The sequence below is a fragment of the Bubalus bubalis genome, chromosome 6 (assembly GCF_019923935.1).
Source record: "Bubalus bubalis isolate 160015118507 breed Murrah chromosome 6, NDDB_SH_1, whole genome shotgun sequence".
Lineage (NCBI taxonomy): Eukaryota > Metazoa > Chordata > Mammalia > Artiodactyla > Bovidae > Bubalus > Bubalus bubalis.
Window position 1 is genome coordinate 35715693 of NC_059162.1, and position 22663 is coordinate 35738355.

At 39.5% G+C, this 22663-nt stretch overlaps 1 protein-coding gene across 9 annotated transcripts in view; it reads left to right on the plus strand.

The window, feature by feature from the left end:
- Nucleotides 1–22663, plus strand: part of VAV3 (vav guanine nucleotide exchange factor 3) — a 643747-nt gene that overhangs the window by 440080 nt on the left and 181004 nt on the right. For all 9 annotated transcript variants that reach the window (XM_044944623.2, XM_044944624.2, XM_044944626.2 and 6 more), the window contains 2 exons: nt 562–694; nt 1397–1506. In XM_044944623.2, the coding sequence (XP_044800558.1) occupies nt 562–694; nt 1397–1506 (243 nt within the window). The remainder of the gene's footprint in view (nt 1–561; nt 695–1396; nt 1507–22663) is intronic.

The window sequence follows — 22663 nt, forward strand, 5'->3', positions numbered from 1 at the left end:
TCCTGCTTTGCAGCCACTAACAGTGTGATCCTGAGAAAGTTACCCAACTTCTCCGAGCCTCGGCTTCCTCCTCAATAAAATGACGGTGATGATACCTACCTCAGGAGATGGTCCTGGGGATTTAAATTAAGTGAGCCATCTTTGTGGAAGGGATGAATGCTTCTCAAGGCAGTCTAGCCCACATCTAATAACAAGGGTAGACGTTAACCACTAATTGTTGCCATTAATATTTTCCCATGGGTGTTTATCTTTTAAACTGGAAGAAAAAAGTACTGGTTCATGAACAGTGCTTTATGACTTAATTGTTCCTGGCAGCAACCCTGCAGTGTGCATATTATTCTTGTTATAATTTTGCCTGTTTTCTAACTGTGGAAACTGAGGTACAGCAGGGTTATTCATTTAGTAAAGGGCAGTGCCAGGACACGTGGCTCATTCTTTCAGTGTGCAGCATTGTCTTTGTCTTTAACTCACGGGATAAATTAAACTTTACCTGGGAAGAATTAACACACATTCTTCCAAGCTATTTAAATAAATCAATCTCTCTTGCCCTCTTTCTTTCAGGCATATCTTCTTATTTGATTTGGCAGTGATTGTATGTAAAAGGAAAGGTGATAACTATGAAATGAAGGAAATAATAGATCTTCAGCAGTACAAAATAGCCAACAATCCTACAACTGATAAAGAAAATAAAAAGGTAAATTCTTGGAAATGCACAACTGTAATTTACTCTTAACTTTGACTATTCAAGGAACGTATGCTAATACCGTAATGTGAAAAAGAAAGTCACCTGGTCGTGTCCGACTCTTTGTGACCCCATGGGCTATACAGTCTGTGGAATTCTCCAGGCCAGAATACTGGAGCGGGTAGCCTTTCCCTTCCTCAGGGGATCTTTCCAACCCAGGGATCGAACCCAGGTCACCCGCATTGCAAGTGGATTCTTTACCAGCTGAGTCACAAGGGAAGCCCAAGAATATTGGAGTGGGTAGCCTATCCCTTCTCCAGGGAATCTTCCTGACCCAGGAATCAAACCAGGGTCTCCTGCATTGCAGGTGGATTCTTTACCAACTGAGCTATAGTAATGTGAGAGGTGGCTCATTGATCCGGGTCTTTTTGTTTCTAGAGATTAATTAGAGACAAGCTTCTTTGAGAAATAATTAGACAGTGCCACAGGTGATATGATCCTCTCTAATGCCTCGATGAACATGGCAACAGAATGCACTTGGCATAGCAATTGTTATAGATAAGAAGTTGACTACAGTAATCTTGACTGTTCACAGTTTGATGATAATCTTATAAGAGGTTTTGTGGATGATTATGGTGGTATTTTAGTGATTTGAAAAACACAATGTTATTAATGAATGATATCTATTAACCTGAGGAATATTAATTTTAACAGTGGTCTTATGGCTTCTACCTCATCCATATCCAAGGACAAAATGGGTTAGAATTTTATTGCAAAACAAAAGATTTAAAGAAAAAATGGCTGGAACAGTTTGAAATGGCTTTGTGAGTATTTCTACTTTTAAAAGTGCTTTTTTTCTACTGCATAAGTCTCTTATGAACAATGAGCTACCGATAAATGTACTATGTTTGTAGCATGTGTACAGAGGTTGTGAAAACACTGATCGTGAGCGCTATGCTACTGGGCTGTCAGCTGGAGAACTTTGGTCTCCTAGGAGAGATGTCTTGGTGAATTTCTTCAAAAAAAAGAAAGAGGGAGCTCCAGCCTTCTGTTTGACTTTCTTCTCAGGGGTGTATTTTGATTCCTTAGCTTTCAGCAGCTTCTAAAAATTTTAATTATTCTACCAATAAACTTTTAATGTAATTGCCATGTTTTGTATGTATCTTTAAGTAGAAATACCCCCAGATACACACACACACACATATTCATACATAAAAAATCTCATTTTAAACAGATTAGTTTGTTCCTCCTGTTTGTTTTTAACATTTCTTTTTTGCATTCTGGGTAAATTGCTTGACATATTCAATGAATGCTTTCAGGGCCTAATTTCTCTCAGTGCTTTTTCCTTTTATTAAAGTGGAGACTCAACAAAGAGGTAGGAAACAAATCAGACCTGTTTCAAAGGGAATGGCATACAGAGATGTAATTATACAAGAATATGTCATTATAGGAGTTTTCTTTCAGTTTTGAGGTTCATGGATTAAAAGGTGTATAATGACCCTTGTTATGGAAACATATAGGTCACCCTGAAATTGAAACTGGTAGCAGAAGGTGAAATTAAGGAAAAGCACTTTTGTGATTTGCTTCATTTGTATTCTAACATAATTTACCTTTTGCAGACAAATTCTATTGGATTTTTTGTTTGCTTTTTCCTTTCCTTTGTTTTTGGAAATGCTTATATTGATATAAAATGGAGATAAGATTAGAATATTTTATTGCAGTTCTTAAGTGAGAAAAATAGAAATTTTCCTTGGATTATTATCTCTAAAATTCTGAAAGATAAGACTGTGCAGCTAAAATAATTTTAACCTTATAGGCAATTCTGGGTTCAGCAATAACCCTTGTCAGGAACTGGCTGCATAGTCTTAGCCAATTTATTTAACCTCTCAGAGCCTCAGTTTCCTCCTTGGTAAAATAAGAATAATGATATTTTGAATTCCAGATACTATGTGTCAAGCAGTATGGTGGCAGAGAGTACAACAGCAGGATATGGTGTGAATAGCAAGCATTATCTGTTGTTATCACTGTTATTTAATATTGCTTTGTATTTCATATCCCTGTTCCCCTAGGGACTTACAATATCAGAATACATCTTTCAGTATACTATTATAGTTTTTTTTTTAATGTATTGTTATTGATTATAGTAATTAAAAGAGCTTAGTATTTGCATGCATCCATAAAATGACTATTGTATAGGGACCTCTCTGGTTCGGAGCGCAAGTGATGTAGTTGGTGACCTCCGCCCATTCTCTGATGAGCTGTGGGCTACATCATAACCAACTGTGCTGTTTTAGAGAGGTTTCAAGTGATAGGCAGTATTTGGACTTGAGCAGTTGGGACTGGGGTGACCGGATGTGGGGTTGCTGATTATGTGCAAAGGCAGAGTTGACCTTAACGCCCCTTTGCTCTTGTAGGAAGGATGCTACGCTGGTATTTTCTTATGGGTTCTGCTTGTTTAATCTTTACATGAGTGAAGGAATTTCTGCAGAGGAGAAAAGTTAAATTTGTTATCCAGGGTCGGCAGGCTCCTTGGACTGTATTGATAAGTGTATCACTTAATATTTTGTTCACTTGCTGTAAATCAGACAGCTAAACTCTGGATACAGGAGCCTCAACAAGACAGATGCTTATCTCTGTTTTTCCTGGAAGGGAATCTGGGATAGGTAGGCAGTACCCAGACTGGCTCTCTGGGTACTGTCGGGAAGCCAGGCTCAGATCTTCCTGCTCTGCCATTGTCTGCATGGCTTTTGTCCTCAATATTCGCACCTTGTTGTCCAAGATAGCTGGAGCTCCAGCTATAAAATCTACATTCTAGGCAGCAAAAGGTGATCCCCACTTTCAAGGGTCCCCACTTTCAAGGATCCTGTGAAGAAGCACCACAAACTTTTGTTACATAATACTGACCAGAACTTAGTCTTGTGGCCGTATCTGACAAGGGAGTCTAGAAAATGCAGTCTTCCACAGAGTCCCAATGACTGTTCTATACATCTGTGTCTCTTTTGCTGTCTTGCATACAGGGTTATCGTTACCATCTTTCTAAATTCCATATATATTAAAATAAATAAATTTAAATAAAAAAAAAAGAAAAACTAAAAGAAAAAGAAAATGCAGTCTTCATTCTGAGCAGGAGTATGCTTGGCTATGAACCAAGGTTCTCCTATTATGAAAGTAAGAAGTGGGTACTGGTAGGCGACTCTCAGTCCCTGCCTTAAAGGTGTATACATGCAGGAAGGGTTTGGAGAGGTTTAAATTGTCCTACCACAAGCAAGATGGCTGCATCACACACAGGGAAGCTGGGTGGAAGTCGTTATTGTGTGTCATCCAAGCACCTCAGCAATGTAATTAAACATCCATCGTGACTATTTGCATTTCAGAGTATCCCTGGCTGCCCATGCAGATGATACCTTTTCTTGAGAATTGCTCAAAGTTGAGGGCTTCCTTAAGCAGAGATTATGCCGCATATGGCATGTGAATTAAAATTAAGCAAAATAAAATTAGGATTTTATTTGAGCATCAGAATGTTCCATTATTTTATTTCCTCCCTTCTCTTTTGAAGCTTGTTATGCAGGAAGGCCCTGCTCCCAGCTTTGTAAGACAGGTCTTGCTTGTCTTGTGCCCCGTCAGAAATGTAGAATAATCTAGGTAAGTCTGGGCTTAAATTTTTGCTTATGGCTCAAATTTTTCTATTTTACCCATTATCTAAAGTTCTAGTACTCTTATTCTGTAAGCCATGGAGAATAAAAGAAAACTAAGAAGCCCTGCAGCCTTCCTGATAATACATGTTAAACAGCAAGCCTGTGTCTTGACGCAGACCATTTCTTCAAGTATCTTTGGCATTAACAGGGATCCTGTAAGTCCCCCTACAGCATTCTGCAGTATTGTTTTAAGGAACTTGGGGGAGGGAGGCGCTGGTGGGGGGTTGCAGGAAATCAAAGGAGGTGATATTTTAAGACTGATGAAATGCTTGCCAATTCTATTTACAGAAGATGGCAGCTCTGCTGTTTATAGGATGATTGGATCATTTTTATTTAAAAAAATTGCAAATCACCTTTGGGGAGTTTAAAATACTGCTCTTAATTTAGAATATTAAAAAGGATGATAGAAAAGCACGAACACCAATAAACAGTAAGGATCTGGTAAACACAAATCATCTCCCCAGAGCTGACCTAAATCGCAGCATCTGTCTTTCCCTAGCACTCCCCCAAGCCCACTCAGAAGTTGTATTTTCTGACCTTCTTTGGCCATAGCCACTTCCAACATTTAAAATACGCAGTGGACCACAGCAGAACTTGGCAAACCTCCGGAAGAAAGACTTCACAGAGAGAAAAGCAGCAGTGACCCACTTGGATAGGGCAGGAAGAAGGAAATCTTTTTTTCTTTTTTTCTCCTGTGAGAAGTGGTAGCAGGGCCGATTGCTCTTGAGATTGGTGAAACAGTTTTTGAGTCAAATAATGTTCGAGAGCTATAGTTCTTAGGATCCCACTCTAAGAAATACGTTTAGATCTTTAAAAGCCTGATTGATACACATTATTTATTCTTATTTCCAAAAGGGCTTTCTGTCACTCTCTCACACAGTTTCACTTAGTTATGTGTGCATTAGGATGGCAAATGTATTTATTAGCTTAAGCTAGTTTTCGTAATAATGTCAGTAAGTGCGAATGTGAACACTGCCCATAGCCATATTAAAAATATTGTTAGAAAGCTGGACTGGCTTGGTGATGCACTGGTAAAGAATCCACCTGCCAATACAGAGGACACTGGTTCGATCCCTGGTCCGGGAAGATCCCACATGCCGTGGGGCACTGAGCCCGTGCACCACACCTACTGAGCCCAGTGTCTAGAGGCTGTGCTCCACCTCAAGAGCAGCCGCTGCAGTGCAAAGCCTGTGCGCGGCAGCTAGAGAGAAACTGTGCACAGCAACGAAGACCTAGCACAGCCATAAATAAGTAAATAGATAAACAAAAGTTGTTAGGAAGCTCTGGACGTGTTTTCCCCGAATCCCTTAAATCAAATGTTTTTAATGTTTTCTCCTGTTAGATTTACATTAATCAACCCTGTCATACTCATTTTGTAGCTCAGGAAACGAGCAATCGCTGGAGTATTTCAGCACATTTGTACAAGTTCAATGCTATATCATTTACAATAGGGTTCAGGATCTTAGTTCACAGCATTTTCTTTATCCAGGAAGTGCTAAAATAAGCACCCGGACTCAAATCCTGTTATCTAAAACTGGAGCCAGGTTTCTTTCTTTTTTTCTTTTTTTTTTTCACTGTGACTAGGAATCAGAGGATCACACGGTGTCCTTACATGTTCCAGAAATAAGTCCAAGTTGGGTAAAATATGATATAAAAGAATTCAATAATAGAATAAGAAGACTTTTAAAAGGAAAAGTTAAAGAAAAAGTAGAATGAGGGAAAATGCATTGCATATGGTAGAAAATGGTAGATTCTGAACCAGCCTCTGTAATGTTTAATTGAAGGGAACGGTAAGGTGCTTTGGCCAGCAATTTCTTCTGACTTGACCCAATTTTTGAAATTCTAGCAATTAAGGTTTACTCCCTTGAATAAGGAAAGCCCCCTGGAAGATGCATATGACATGATCACCATACTATCTAAGATTTCTTCCCTGTGTGCCATATGCCAGGCACAGTGCCACATAGCTTATCTAAGGAAAAATGGCATAGGGACCAGTAATGTCTGCTAATACATGAGCCCACGGTATATATCTGTCAAATGCTAAGACTAATGGGAGTGAGGAGAAGTGAAGGAAGAGGGCGTATGGAAATTCCAGAGCTGGGGAGAGGCTCTGGGACCAGGCTTCATTGTCGTCTGTGGGGGACAGCCCCCAAGTTTCATTTCCCAGGATGAACCCTGGAAAGGCAGTGTTCTCCTGTGTAGGGTGGGAGCAGGGGTGGAACTCCATCCACGAAACTCCACCAGTCGAATTTAATCTGAGCCACAGTATGTCCTTCTAATTTATTCCCCATTTACTTCCAGAAGGAATTTGAGGTCACTCACCATAAAAAGCACACATGCCACGGAATCAAAAAGAAAAATGTAAATAATCAGAGGTCACACAGAACAGTGTTTCAAAGCATTTTCCTCAAATTCTGGTCCACTAAACAAGAGCATTTTCTTGAAATTCACCTTTTGGAGTTTGACTATGAAAGCAGTGCATATGGTTTTCACATTTTAAGTAGAAAATTATATTTTGTCCCATACAATTTGTTTTAATCTAAAGGTATTGCTCAGATATTCTGAATACCAGAGGGGTAATTATCAAAGGAAATTGCATTTATTCTCCAAGTATTTATTGAGCACTTTGCCTTGTTGCCAGACACCGTTGGAAGCCCTGGACATATCGCACTGAGAGAGCTATTGCAGTTGAATTTAATTACTGTAGCTTCTAAATGCAATAATGTTCAGTTAATATATAATGGATTGAATTTCAAGACCGAACTCTTTTGATATTTCTATCCAAATAGTCTCTTCCTCCCAATCCCATCTATTCATGTATAATTAGATGGAAGGTCAAGATTTGCCTTCCCCTCCACATGTAGTCAATTTCTCACCAGTCTCTGCAGATGCAAATTGACCCCTCGCTTTTAGTCTTCACCCTTACCTCCCTGGTGTAAGCCTTCCATGTCTCTGATTAGCTTCTGCATTCCCTGACAGCTCCTTATCAGTCCGCTTTTCAAGAAGCTTCCAGGGTAATCTGCTGTGTCCTGCCCTACTTAAGATCCATTGTTAGCTATTTATGGCACTTCGTATACTATCAAAATTTTTACCAGGACCTCAGAAGGCCCTGCATGGTGTTTTATACCACCCATCTCTTCAGCCACAACTCACACCTGTTTCCTGTAGCCAGATTGAGTGTGTTTCAGTTTTTGGAGAATATGCACAGACCTCAGGCATTCAACCGTGAGGTTTCCTTACCAGGATAGTCTTTCCTCTAGCTCCTTGAGTAGCTGCTTCTTTATCCTACTGATCTTGGCTTTAAATATCACTTTGTGAGAGAGATCTCTTCTGACCACTATGCTAAATGAATAACCTTATCCCCCACTAGTCTTCTCTCACAATCATAATTATATGGTCAGACAAAAACTGTCTAAGTGTAGCATTTGTAGACCTGAAATCTCCTCCTTGTTAAAGATGTCTATTACCTCCCTGCCCTATTTTGCCTGTATTTTCTCCTCCTAAAGAGTAAGGATTTTTTATTGCTTATTAGAAGAGAAGCTATATTGAATTACAATGGATAATGCTGGGAGAAGGGAAAAGAAAGCCTCATGGGTCTGGGAATGGAAAGTTTTAGGTTTTGGGTGAGTGAGGCTCTGGAACAGCTATGGGTTCTGAGGGTTTTGGTCGGGAAAAGGGACTTTTGAAATGCACTTCCGTAGACTGTGAATCATAGTCCTTTTGGTGTTCTTTGAAATGTTAAGAAAAGAAAGAAATTGCCATTGGTCTAATTTGGTTGCCCTGTGTTTATATTTAATGTCCCAAGGCTGAGTTGCCTGGGCCCTTGGATTCATGGCATTACTGTTCAATCTGTGTGTTTCATGGCTGTTCTTCTAGTGGACTAAAAACACCAAGGGGGCAGGGATCTTGTCACTGTTTTTCTCACTCATGATCATGCCTGGCACATGGTGGATAATCATAGTTCTTATTGTAAATCTGAAATTTTATTAAGTTTCCTGAGAACAGAGGCAATTAAAAAAAAACACAAAGACTCAATGAATTAGGAAATTCTTACTGTCCGACAAAATATCACAACAGTCCTCAAGGGAAAGAGACTTTTACTAATATGATAAAGACTTGAATAGTCTTCACTAGTAGAATTGACTAGTAGAATTATCATCCTAGTAAAGGTAAAGCTTTTCTAGTATGGTAATTCTAATGTTACTAGTATGATAATTCCAATGTGGGTTCTTAGGTAAGAGACACTGAAAAACATGTTCTCTACCAGCAGCATTAAGAGTTTTTGACGTTCTAGAAGTTGATGTCATATATCATTTTTTTCTTAAGTAAGCCTTCAAAAATGAGGTTGCTGTTTTTTGAAGGCAGTTGTATAGACACCTAACCTAATGCTTGCAAGCTGTTTCTTTTTGTCCTTCTGGGTATGTGCCTTTTTGGTAGTCTGACTCGATGCTTGAATGGAACTTAAAGAACCAAGCAGAATGGCTGATTTTCACATCTCCCATATTCATTCAAGTAATATTGATCTGATCTATACTTCTACTAAAAACTGCAGAGCAATATGCAAGTCATATGCTATTGGAGGCCTCCTTGCCTCTAGGAGACACGGGGGGTATAGAACTTGAACCAGTTTTAAGATCTGAGGTGCTCAAAGCCAGCCGCTTCCTTGTATTTCTCTCTGTCCCCACTCCTGATTCCTTGTGACCTGCACAATTTTTTTCCACCTGTCAGACTCAGAAGAGAAGCTTCACTCCTTTTCCGTTTTGCACCTGAAGTCCAGTCACCATGTACATTTCATGATCCTGATGGGTATCACAAAGGAGACTCTTTTCTTGTGCCTGTTCCCTCTGCCATTTCCCTGGTCTCTTTAACCCCCTCAGTGGCACCTGGAGTGTGACCCTCCCCACCATATACTACTCCCCACAACGGACCATGATGCCTGACCTCACTGCTTCTCCTGTGAGGAGTGGCTACAGGTCAGAGAGAGCCCTCTGCTAACCATTATGGGATTTGGAGGAATAAAACTGGGGTACTTTGCACATCAGTTCAGGATTAAGAGATCTGGTGAGTGTCCCAAGAGAAGTGGCCTTTGTTGTTGATTGATGAGAGGCCCATGTTAGGATATCAAAGGTTTGGCAGCAGATTTGACATTCTATTATGCAAATACAAAAGACTGACTTTGTTTATATTTTTATCCATTGAAGATTCCTCCAATATCTACACAAAGCTAAATAGGAGAATTCTATAGCAAGTCCAAACTGCTGCTACTATGACTACTACATCATCATCATTACTACATTACTAGGATAATAATAATACTGATTCTCTCTCTTCTTCCTTTCCTTTCCTCTCCCTCCTCTTCTTTGTTCTCTTCATTAAGAGGTCTGTTGGGTTCTTCTTAAATATATAAGTAAGTGTCTGTTGAGACTGTGAATTTCATCTCTTGGAACAGGGGCCAGAAAGTAAATGTTTTCAGCTTTGTGGACCATGTTTTCAGCTTTGTGGACCACGTGGTATCTGTCACAACTCCTCAGTTCCATCACTGTAGTAATAACACAGCCATAGATAATACATAAGTGAATGAGCGTGGTATATTCCAGCAAGAGCGATCATGGGCTGTAGTTAGCGACCCTTGTCTTACTGCACAGAGGTGATGATATTTAGGCCTAGGGAATGTAGTGCGTATGTGTTACCACAAAAAGATCTCGGCTGTGTGGGTGCCACACAGTGGCTTTTTGTAGAAGTATGATTTTCTCAGTAGAACCTAATTCTTGTTTAGGTTATCATGACGATTTAGCTACAAAACATTCTCTACTCCCCCAAAACCAGAACAAAAACACCTGGATGAATTCTATTAATATACATTTGGCATTATTTTGTACTGTTCAATTGAATATAAAACATGCTATTCAGGTATCTGGTTTCATTAAGCTGTATTATGTGGTTTATCAGAAAGGACGGTGAGCTCCCAAGAATCCAGGCCAGTAGCAGCAACAAGGTGAGCTGGTCTTTACTCAGTGGTCGACCCCATCAGCAAGGATTGTTTTCTAGTCAGTGATGGTTCTTTGTGCTCTTGGAGCGTTTTCTTCGTACTAGGAGTGCCACTTGTGCCTGTTATTTATTCCGAAATGCCCTCTTTGGAGAGCTCACTGAGGAAGGTGAGGACGTGTGGAGGAAAGCTGTGGTGGTGTCGAGTTGACCCAAGGCTGAGCCCTCTGGGCGAGCTGTGTGTAGGGGTGACGTTTGACTATGATAACACCTGCTTTGGTATTTTCTTCGTGTTTAAACCCCATCTCTCTCTATTTGGAAACTGGTAACCTTACAGGCATGGCACTTCCCAGGTGGCTCAGGGGTAAAGCATCCGCCTGCCAATACAGGAGACACAGCTTTGATCCCTGGGTCGGGCAGATCCCCTGGAAGAGGAAATGGCAACCCACTCTAGCATTCTTGCCTGGAAAATTCCATGGGCAGAGGACCCTGGCCGGCCACAGTCCATGGGGGTCGCAGAGTCCGACAGGATTGAGCAGCTGAGCACATACACAACCTTACAAGCACAATTACCAAAGTATCCGCTTATAAAGCATCTCTAAATTTGTCTGCGCACATGCTCTTTTGGTCTCTGGAGAAATTATTCACTCTAAAAACAACCTTTTATTCTTTTCTTCTTAAAAGGCTTTTGTTACCAGTTTTTAATATGGAGAATTTGTTTATGAATATGAAATCCACGCTGACATGATCCATCGTCCCCAGGCTGTGCTGAGCCTCCCGCTACTGACCTATTCACATTAATCTCCCAAGTTGAAGGCAGCACAGCTCTCGCTGAATCTAATGTATTGTCTATAACCTTTCAAAATTGGCAGTTAAGTCAGTATAGGGAACTAAACTGCAGCTTCCCGACAGCAGTAAAAAGGAAGTAGGACATGGGACAGCGCTCAGAAAAATTACAGCTGTCAGAAAAGGGAGTCTTTCAGTAGCCTGTTGGACCCAGAAACATGCAAAGGCATTTCATGCATGACAAAGCATTAGTAAATATTAAATAGTATTCTTGTTCTGTTATTACCTCATGGAGACCAGCCTCTCTCCTGTTTCTCTGCTTATATTTAATACTTATTTGACATTTTTCTGGCATTCCTGAGCATGCTTATAAGGAAGGAGAAGCCATAGGCAGAAGGAAGAATGAAGGATAGATGCCAACATTTCCATCAACAAATAAGCATTACTCTGGTTAAAACTAAATGCAAATAAAATTAAGCTGAATTAGTGTGTTGGTGTCCCTGAGCTTTTATAGCAGAGCCTTTGATCTATTGTGCATGTGTGTGTGTTCTTCTTTGTGTATGAGAACAATAGCACCACAAGCAGGAGAGTTTAGCCGGGCACTGGCGGTCACTACTGTCTCCAGATTGTCTGGGTTAAATAGAAATGAACACAAAGAACAGTTTGTTTTGGAACTTGGTTGTAATGAGTCAGCTTGTATATAGCTTCCTCTAAGAAAAGACCGTAATCAGTGTATTCTGTAATAGTAAGCAAGCTTTAATTTATAAGTCTAAACCTAATAGTACAGTTAATGTCACAAGTGCTACTTTTGAGGGCTTCCCTGGTGGCTCAGACAGTATAGAATCCACCTGTGAAGCAGGGTTCAATCCCTGGGTCAGGAAGATCCTCTGGTACTTTTAAGATATTTCTTGATAAGAGACTGTTAGATTGTACGCATTACCTGGGACTACATAATGCAAAATAAGTTGCCGTTGAAGGCTGGCCATCCTCACAATGAGAGCCATGAGAGAAACTTCAGTTTTCCTCTTCATGGAATGGTAAGCAATAGCAGTCTAGTTGGAGAGATAGTCATACTTGAAACAATTACTGAATGAGACTGAATACTATATATCTGTATGCATTCATTTTTTTCATGTATTTATTGAGCATCCCATACATGCCCAGAAACTATTCTAGGCACCAAGAATATTATGATGAGTAAGACAAACTCTTTTCTCTCATTGAGTTTTTATTCTAGCAAAGTTTATATTTTCAAGTCAGCATTATAACGTCAATGCAAAGCAGTGATAAATTGCTAGGTACATGAAAGAATTTATACACATTATTTTGATGTGAGAAGAATGAAATTAGACATTTGATCATAGAAAACTCCAGTCCATGTGATGCTCTCAGGCAAATTTTGAAAGAGTTATTGGCCCTCTGGGGATGTAAAGAAGGCATTTGCAACTGAAGATTTTTCCTTTTAATTTAGGAAAAGTAAGCTGTTGTAGGTTAAGTATGTGCATTTTTTGCTTAAAATAATTAGGAAGAATACCGTTTACCACTGGTACATAATTTAGAAAAAATAATTTGTTCAGGATGATTTTTCTCCTATTTATCCTAAATACCTATTTGTAATAGTCATGATCTTAAAAAAGCATAACATTTTATGAACTCATAAACACTCTGAAGAGGTGTTTAATGTTTCTATATTCCTACACCTCAGCCTTTCCTACAACTTTTCTAATTGTGATGAGGAACTTACTACCTGTAGAAATATTTGCTCTATCTTCATTTAACTTTGACTGTAGAGACTGCTTTTTTATAACAAATTGAAATATGTCTGTTCACCAAGTCCATGTTTTAAATATACTTTCCCTTTGATTAAATGAAAAGAAACTTAATTTGGGGAAGTTATTTCACTAGTTAGTAGAATGCTAATCTGATCAGGTAAAGGTGTGGGTAAATTGAATGTTTGTGTGCATGCTAAGTCACTTCAGTCGTGTCCGGCTGTTTGTGACTCTATGGCCTGGAGCCCACCAGGCTCCTGTGTCCATAGGATTCTCCAAGGAAGAATACTGGAGCAGGTTGCCATGCCCTCTTCCAGGGGATCTTCCCGACTCAGGGATCAAACCCACGTCTCTTATGTCTCCTGCATTGGCAGGTGGGTTTTTTACCACTAGCACTCCCTGGGATACCCTGAATCTAATGTTTAATTTCAATCTAATATTATGAGAAAGATATGACACTAGCTGCTAATATGCCCACAAAAAGGTAAATGAGACAGTTTTAATTTTCAAGGTGTTTAGAAATCAATTTGGGGACTTCTGATTGAATTATGCTTGGCAATTTTTTTTTTTTTTTTTTTTTTACTCTGAGTATTATAAGGAAGATTTCAGGTTTTAATACCTTCATGTTAGGCCATTTAGAGTCTGGTAGCACAGAGGGATAATTCTTTACTCTTATATGGTGCTCTGTAGTTCCCAAAGTGTTTTGGATAATACCTCATTTGATCCTTAAAGAGTTTTGTAAGATAGCCAGGAAGGTATTATCTTTAAAATAGAGACAGAAAATAGAGAAGAGATTAAGTATTTTGTGTGTGTTTTTTCAGTTAGTAATTGGCAGAGACTGGTCTTGAATCTCAGTCCAGAGCTTTCCCCCTGCACCATGCTGTCTCTTTGATAGCAAGAATACCTACTGCTGCTGCTGCTAAGTTGCTTCAGTCGTGTCCGACTCTGTGTGACCCCATAGACGGCAGCCCACCAGGCTCCCCCGCCCCTGGGATTCTCTAGGCAAGAACACTGGAGTGGGTTGCGATTTCCTTCTCCAATGCAGGAAAGTGAAAAGTAAAAGTGAAGTCGCTCAGTCGTGTCCGACTCCTAGCGACCCCATGGACTGCAGCCTACCAGGCTCCTCCATCCATGGGATTTTCCAGGCAAGAGTACTGGAGTGGGGTGCCATTGCCTTCTCCGAAGAATACCTACTGGCATTCTCCAAAGATGAAAGTTTTCATCAGTTTGTTTTATAGGCAAGAGGTATCCTTGTGTAGTATATTCATGCACTTGATGAAAAATATGATTTAGAACTCAATTACTTTGTACTTTCTACTGATGCCATTAGATAAGAATTGGCAGAATCAAATAAAAAACAACATTGAATATTATTAGCAGTTAGGATGATTTGGGCTTCAAAGAATTTCCTTAGAATAAAATAAATTGTTTTGATTTGCAGGTTAATAGCAAGATTTTTGGTCACCGTATTATAGGATTGAGCCTAGTAAATTTAGACAGAGTCTTTATTCTATTTGATGGTGTTTAAAAATAATGTAAATAATGTGATTGTAGTCTCAAAGTTTAAATCCCCTTTTTAGAGGTAAAGGAATTGGGAAGGAGAAGGCTCATGGTCTGAGCCTAAATTCTGGCCAGTTATCAGGGTGGATTGAGTTCTAAATCAATATGTGTGTGTGTGTTTGTCTGGTACTTAGGTAACACTGGCTATGAATTACATAAGTCACTGGAGCGCGCAGTGTGAAAACACTGTCATTTTTCTCCTTCAGGATAAACTTTGGACTAACATTGAATAGCTTCTTCTTCCTGGGGAGAGCCAGATTTGAAGTTATCTGAATCCTGTGTTTGACCTGTCTACTGCTTATTAGAATACTGGGCTTTCTTCTAAACATCTTTCTCCAAGAAAACACTGAAATTTGGGAGCTCAGATTATCTGCCTCAGAAGTGATTATTCTAGTGGTCAGTGGGTTTAGTTTAATTGTTTAGTCCTATTTGCATTTTTATATTTGCATCATCACTATCTGTACAAAGCATCCAGCCCTTTGAGAAAAGGAAAATAATTTCAAAAGTCACCAATGCTCTAATGAGCCTTATAAATTTTAAAATTCATAAAAATAATACTGTATTATTTAATGAAGTTTTGTTATAGTAAACAAACAAAAAAGTTCTGTATTTATTTATTATTCTTTCAGCCTTTCTTTGTGTCAGTTCCAGAAGAGAATTAACATTTGCTGACATAAACATTCTATTCCAAGCACAATGCTATGGTTTTGGTATTTGCCTCATAAATCTTCCTAAAACTCATGAGGGGAGCAGTTATCTCTGTATAAGTAAGGAAACTAAAGAGTAACCTGCCTGAGCCACACAGCTTGTGATTGAGGCCAAGATCCAGTCATACTCCTTTGAGCCCACCAGGTCCATGTCCAATGACCTGCTTTCCCCCATTCTTTTCTCCAAAGAGTTTCTCACCCAGTGGCTACTTCAGAATAAACCTGATGTTTTATTAAACCCAGTTTTTCTATCTCCCAACCTTCAATTGCAGAATTCCTATATCTTTCCTTGTTTCTTTTCTCCTTGGATAGTAAAGGCAACAAGAAATAAAATTCTCTCATCTACTATCATACACCAAATTTGCTTTATGTAGTCTTTGACTAATGACTCATTGGTCAGAATCAACTCAGGGATCTGTTCTCTGATAGTGCATTAATAATATATGTGCATTAAAGCTCCTTCTCAGAGAATATTTGAGTTTTGACATATTGAACACTGGCATTTTAAATTAAAGCTGTTGCTGTCAGTGCATTTTAAAAACTAGATAGCTTGAAAATACTGTTTCATACATAACAAAATAGAGCTGAGGTCATATGTAGTTTACTAAGGCAAAACTATTCCTGGCCGATTTAATTGTGATAGGGATTTGAATTGCATTTTCCAATTATCATGACCTAAACATCTTTCAGATTGAGGAAAAAACTTCACTGTTTTGCAGGGCTTAGATTTATTAGAAGAAACACTGTAGAGCAACTTAATAGATTTTCCACTTACCATGGAAACCAGAAATGATGAATTAGAAACTACTCTAGCCCCTTCAAGATAGGAAATATCAAGATTAAAACGATGCCTGGTGACAATGATGATTCTGTATGTTGAACCCTAGTCTTGGATTGGTGTATCTTGTTTTTCAGACACTTTTTAATCTGGTTATATAGCTAAGCCTTCCTTTTGCTTGTGGCATTAGACTTGTACAAATTGATAAGTAGTTCTGTGCTAAGCCATTCCTTCAGTGCAGCTGATTTGGGGATGTTCTGTGCTCTCCTCTTATGCATATTTCTCCATATACATATTTATGTACAACATGTAACACACATATATGAGACTCTCCTTGCAAAGGTTTTTCTTTAGGTCAGTGTAATAAAGAGCCCTATATTTGGAGGCACAAGGTCAGGAACAATACCCATTCCTCTCTAACCTCAGCAGTTTTACAGAGAGCAGTTAACTGATTTTTTTCCCCCTTAGTATCTGTGTACTGGGTGGCTTTAGACTACAAAGTCTAAATCCATTTGGACCTGGAGTAACTTTGCCTGTAGAGGAACTTGCCCCAAACCACAGGAATAGCAAATAGAGGAATTAGACTAGCCCCCAGGTCCTTTAATTCCTGGTGATTTTTCTTCCAAGGTAAGCCTTTCATCTATAGGTTCCTTTTTCATAAATAGGGTGAGTCTACCTCTTTCTCCAATATCTGTGTCATGAAAAGTTGCCTGTCCCCTGTGTAGGGACCTGTGGGCCTAGGGTAGAGGAGAAAACTCAGCCAGCGTCCAGGGGTATCAGCACAGGGACCCACTCTGCTACTGTCTGTCTGGCATTAATGCACTGCTCACCACTGACACGGCAGATTTACTTTGAGCAGGGCTCCTGACTCCTGAACACTTGATACCAGTATGAAACCTTGTAATTGCAGGATAGAGCAAAACCCAAAGTGAATTAGAAATTTAATTAAACTTCTTGCTTGTTTAATTGTTTAATGTGTTGCACAGTCCAACTTGCAAGTCCTTATTCAATTATAGTGAAACTCCCCTTAGATTAAGTTTATTTGGGGTTTAAAAAATGATTCTAAAAGGGTATTGCTGCTTTAAGAGAATCTTTGGTTTTATAAAATTTCAACATAAGAGATTAAGTGTTTTAGTATTAGGTTTGTATTGACTCTTGATATTGACATAAATCTAAACATGCAAAGCCCACAAAGGCTAAATCCTGTGGGCTTATGTTTAATTTAAAATATGGCTAGCTGGCCATTTTGAATATGCTAGATAGGTTGACAGTCTGAATATCTGACTCGTTGGGGAAATAGTCAAATATTAATTTTAATTGTTTGTTAGTAGACTGTTTGCCATTGGTTTTAAAATTCATTTGGAAAGTGAGAATTCACATTTATGTAAAAAAATTGCCAATAAACCAGATTTCATAAAGGTGTTTAGAGGTTAAGTGCCAAATGATTAATTTATGCTTTGGTAGTATTTTTTAATAATTTGGAGGAAAGGTAAGGCATCTGAGGAAAATGTTGATGATGAATAGTAAAGAAGGCTTAAAGATTCTGAGAATTAAGTTGGAGACCATATTAATCATCCTAGAAACAGAATAGGAAACCAAATGGAGAAGACATTTACGTGGAATTCAGAGAGCTGGACAAAGAGGAAATAGATAAGGTGGGGCCTGAGTCCTACCACTGACTTTGCCAAGGGAACCCAGGCAGGACTCTTTCCTTTTGTGGGCCATAATTCATTCACTAGTTAAAGGGGACATTTGTGATCTATTATTTTCCTGCATTATCAGAAAATTCCTCTATGTATGACTCTGTGCAGCTTCTTTGTTGAATATGTTGAAGGCTTGTGAAGGGCAAAAGAAGGTAGGAAGTGTGAAGGCTAATTGTGATACAGAAATAATAGTGGAATCTCATATTCTTTTATTTCCACACAACTGCACAACAATTATGACATTTTTCTCTTGTACTTGTTCTCTTTTGCTTCTCCAAACTGCATCAGACAATTACTACTCTGTGAGTGCCTGGGTATTTACAAGAACGTGTGTGGAGGTACATACTGGACAATGATAATGTGGTCGCTCTGGGAAGATTGGTGCTTTCATGCCCTAATAGTGATGATATGCTTTAAATTCCGTGTGCTTATCATGTGAACCATCAGGAAAATTTGCTAAGCGGGGTTTATTCCATCTATGGAACTATAATAATGATCAAGTAATACTCAAAAGTAGTGTAATTAGTTTAATTATAAGTGAAGGCATTGCTTACATTCAGAATCTCAATAAAGAAATGAAGTTGATAGTCTGTGCTGATTCAGAAGAAAATATCATCTTGCAAAGTCAAAGAAATTAACTTGATCAAAAAGCACAGATCGTGTGTGATCAGGAATCTTGATTACTCCTCATTTTTAGTGAGGAAGGCTTTTTGATATTAAAATCACAAGAAGCCAGAGCATTATTACATAGAGAATTGATTGATTACTTTAATCAATGACTTCTTCAAAGGCAGTTCTGAGATATGACTGGGGAAACTGAAGTGAGCCAACTGGCCGTTAGTGGTCAGCACTGCTCCGTGGGAAGGATGTATGTGCATCTTTACAATCAGACCTCAGAGAGACTTTCTGGGAGAATTGTGGCTCGTGTAAGGATCGGATCTGAGTAGAGTTTAATAAAATTCTGCTTTGGAGTGATTTGTTTATCTTCTGCGAGCAATTTATTCTTTTTTTAAAATAGATTGATTGATTTATGTGTTGGTGTATTCCTCTACTGCTTTTTCTCCTCTGAACCAAAAGCACTTTGCAAATATCAGAGCTCAGATTTTTAAAAGATCATTGATTTTTTTTTTCAACCGCCCTGAAGGTAGTCTGTCACACATCATCATTTATTTCTGAGAGAGGGATATTGATAGCATAATATTAAAATCTTTCATTTGAGAATTTTTTTTTGTTTTGTCCAGCAATAACTTAAATTCACAGGAGTTTTTTTTTGCCTTCATCTATCAGAATTGCTATACTTCCCAGGATAATATAGTTATCTTGTTGCTTGATATAAGGAAAAGGAATTGTGTGTCAATAAAAACTGTCATTGACTGAATACATTCCCGTATGATAACCAGATAGTTGAAGCAGGCTCTGAGGGGCTGTTGAAATCTGCTCCCTTGCTTTTCTTCACTTGATGTCATTTACTTAGTTTACTTTTCACCAGCTGAGCTTAAGATAAGCTCAGTTTAGGTATCCGCAATCTTTGACTGAGAAAACCAGTTGTGAGTTTAAGACCCTGCCCAGTGATGACACCAGTAATGTGGAAGCAAGAGGAGAGAAGATATGGCCAAGTCTTGATCACGTCTTTTAAACTACTGTTAGCCTCTTATCTGGTCTCCCAGTTTCTAGCACAGCCTCTAACGTGCCCAGTGGGCTTTGCAAGGGTAACCTTTCTAACTTGCCCATTTCCAATGTAGCATGCTTCTCTACTGTTGGAATCATCTTTCATTTGATTCCTATTTTCACTCTAATGTCATTGTCTTAGCTTAGGTCTTCAGATTTTTCTACCAAAGGTGTCTCTCTGCCTCCGGTCTCACCCTCTCCACCACTTGGATGCTGGTTTTCTTTCTAATGTGCAGATACCGTAATCTGGTTGTCTGTGTACAGTCCTTTAGTGGTCTCTCATTGTCCACAGAATAAGATCAGATTCCTGGAGAAGGCACAGATGGCATCTGCAGTCTGGCTCATGCCCAGGTTCAGCCTCATTTTTGACCATATCCAGTGCTGCAACCAGGCTGAGTTCCTGGGAGCTGCCAGAACATGCTCGGCTCCTTTGTTCCTCTGGGCCTCTGATCACAGTGTTCTTTACTGGCCTGGGACCTATTTCCTCCTGAGCTCTGCCAGGGAACCCCTTTTCATCTTTCAAGACTCAGATCTAAGGCAGTTGCTCTCTTTTCATGCCCTCATGCCCTCATGCCCTCTCTCATCCCAACCTGTACTAGGATTAACTAATCTTTTCTTTATTCTCCACCATATCTTGCACCTTTGGGGAATGCTTTATTAGATCTGCTTCTTTTAATGCCTTTATCTTCATCCTAGTTTGAAAGGACCTTTAGACCAGGGGCCATGCACGTTTTTTTGTTTTTTTTTTTTTAACCTTATATAGTTCTTTGAATACATTAGGCATTTAATAAATAGTTGTTGAATAAAAGAATGACTGGATCATCAGAGTAAAAATAAAAGAGTAAGTTCCACATGATTTTAGATAATGGACAGATCATGTAAGGTTTCTGTGATCTGGGAAGGTCTTAAAAGGTAAGGACCAAGTTACAGCAGTAGACAGTATTTGGAGTGGAGGGAAGAAACAAGGATATTCACGACCAGGAAGGATGGTTTAGAGCTGAGATTGATGTGAGATAGCTTCCTTTGAGCTTATGATGGGACAGTACTTCTGGAGATGTTATTTTCTGATTTAAGATACTTCAGTTGGCCTACGTAGTAGTTTTTAACTCCTTTAGTGTTGGGTAGTTTTTATAAGTCAAATCAGAACTCAGCCCATTAGTAGCTTCATGAGCTTGACCAAGTTCTTTAACTTTTCTGAGTATCAACTAGGAAATCATAAAATGGTAAATGCTGTTATTTTATGTATCTGTTACAATAAACACTTCACAGTGTTGGGAGTATAGTTGGTTTACAATGTTGTGTTACTTTCTGTTGTATAGCAAAGTGATTCAGTTATATATATATGTGTGTGTATAATGTTAAAAACTAAAGAAGATATATATACATATATTTATCTTCTTTTTTAATATATTCCTCTCCACTATGGTTTATCCATAAACATGATGCCACACACAGAAAGATGGAAAAATGGGACACATGATCCCAGATTCTTTTGGGGATGGGAAAGGAATAAGCCCCTCTCTGTAAAGAGTCAGCCTGCAGTACAGGAGACCAGGGTTTGATCCCTGGGTTGGGAAGATCCCCTGGAGAAGGAAATGGCAAAGCACTCCAGTATCCTTGACTGGAAATCCCATGGACAGAGGAGCCTGGTGCACTGCAGTCCATGGGTTGCAAAGAGTCAGATACGACTGAGCAACCTCACTGTATAGCGGGACTGACAATGGTGTTTAATTGTGCCAGTGTACCCTCAGGTTCAAGGGCAGGTTAGGTCTACTAGATTGTAGGCCGGCCTGCCAAGCTGCTCGGTGCCCTGTGTGGTCTAACAAAGCTTTGACTTACAAACTGGACACATTACTCTGAAACCACCTGTGATACTGAATGCCTCCTGGGAACTGGCATGGCCTATGGGGTGAGGTGGTAAAAATGCAGACATTCCATGGTTGGAGCTCTGAGCTTAGGGGATTTGGTGTGACTACAAGCCTAAGCTGAGGGCTGTGCCCTGCTGAAGACACCTGATAGACTGGTGCTTCCTTTCTGACTGTGATCCCAAGGATGGGCCACATGCAAGTTCCCCAGAGACCAAGACTCCTAAAATTTCTCTCTTATGTTGAACTGAAAGTCATACAAAATAGAAGTTGGAAGCGTTAATTTTGGAATCACTGGACAACATTTAAATCATGACACTTTTCTAGTTAGGTGACCCTCAAAAAGTTATTTAAGCTCTCTGAACCTGTTTCATAATCTACAAATGGAGTTAATAGTGCTTATTTCAGAGTTGTTGTGACTTTAAATGAGAAAATATATTGAAAGCAGCTATCATGATGCTCCAGATCCTAAGAGGCTGCTGATACTGATAGTTTTGATTTTTCCTCCCAGATGAATGCAGGCCAGGGTTCTGGCTCAGGGTGGCATACAGTGGCTGAGAACCTGATTGGTTGTTTCCCACAGGCTTGCATGCATGAGGCTAAAAGGCAATCTCTGGGAGTATAAAGAAACCAAAACCAAGTTACCGCTCTCACTGAGCTGGCAGTCTGTGGAGGGATCGGGCCCAAAGGGAGAGTCTAGGTGTAAAGCAGCATGAGCAGGAGGGCTCCAAATGGAGGAGGTGGCACACGCGGAGAACTGACTTAAAGGCTGAGCTGAGGGCTGCAGCATTTTTATAGGGTGCTCACCTCTGCCAGTCTGTGTGGGAAGCAACCCTGAAGGGCATAGACACAAGTCTGGGGCTGAGTTGGAGAGGATGGCAGTAATTTGGGCTCATGATGCTTGTGGCTGGGAGCCGAGGCAAGGCCCATTGGGGGAATCCTTACAGGAAGAAATTTGTGCTGATGCTTCTGTGAACCTTGGATCTTCACTCAGTGTTGGGGCTTAGAGGGCTCTGTTGGCTCAGGCAGGTCCTCTTTTATCCTCAAAGCAACCCTAAGTTCAAGGGTTTAACTGTATTTTTATTACACATTGGCCAGAGCATAGTAGCCCCCAAATGATTTTTGTTTGTTTTTTTGACATTGAATCCATTTGCTAGAGTGTATTAATATTTTTTGGAGAGTGGTTATGTCTTTCTTTTTTTTTGAGCTAGACTGGCACATTCATTTATTTCCAGCCAGTGAGACTGTTCCAATTTTTGTTTGGGAAGTAGCCACTTGAGTTTTATTATTCTGTGTGCTTTGGGCCTCATTTGGGAGTTTAAATTATTTTAGAATGGATAGGGACTGTAGGACTGAGAATCCCAAATCACAGGACAATTTGAAGTCCATTGACAAGGATAGTCAGAAAGGTGTGCTTTGCAGAATATTTTACTCTAGTTTCTCTAATGTAATTAGTTTTGAAGGA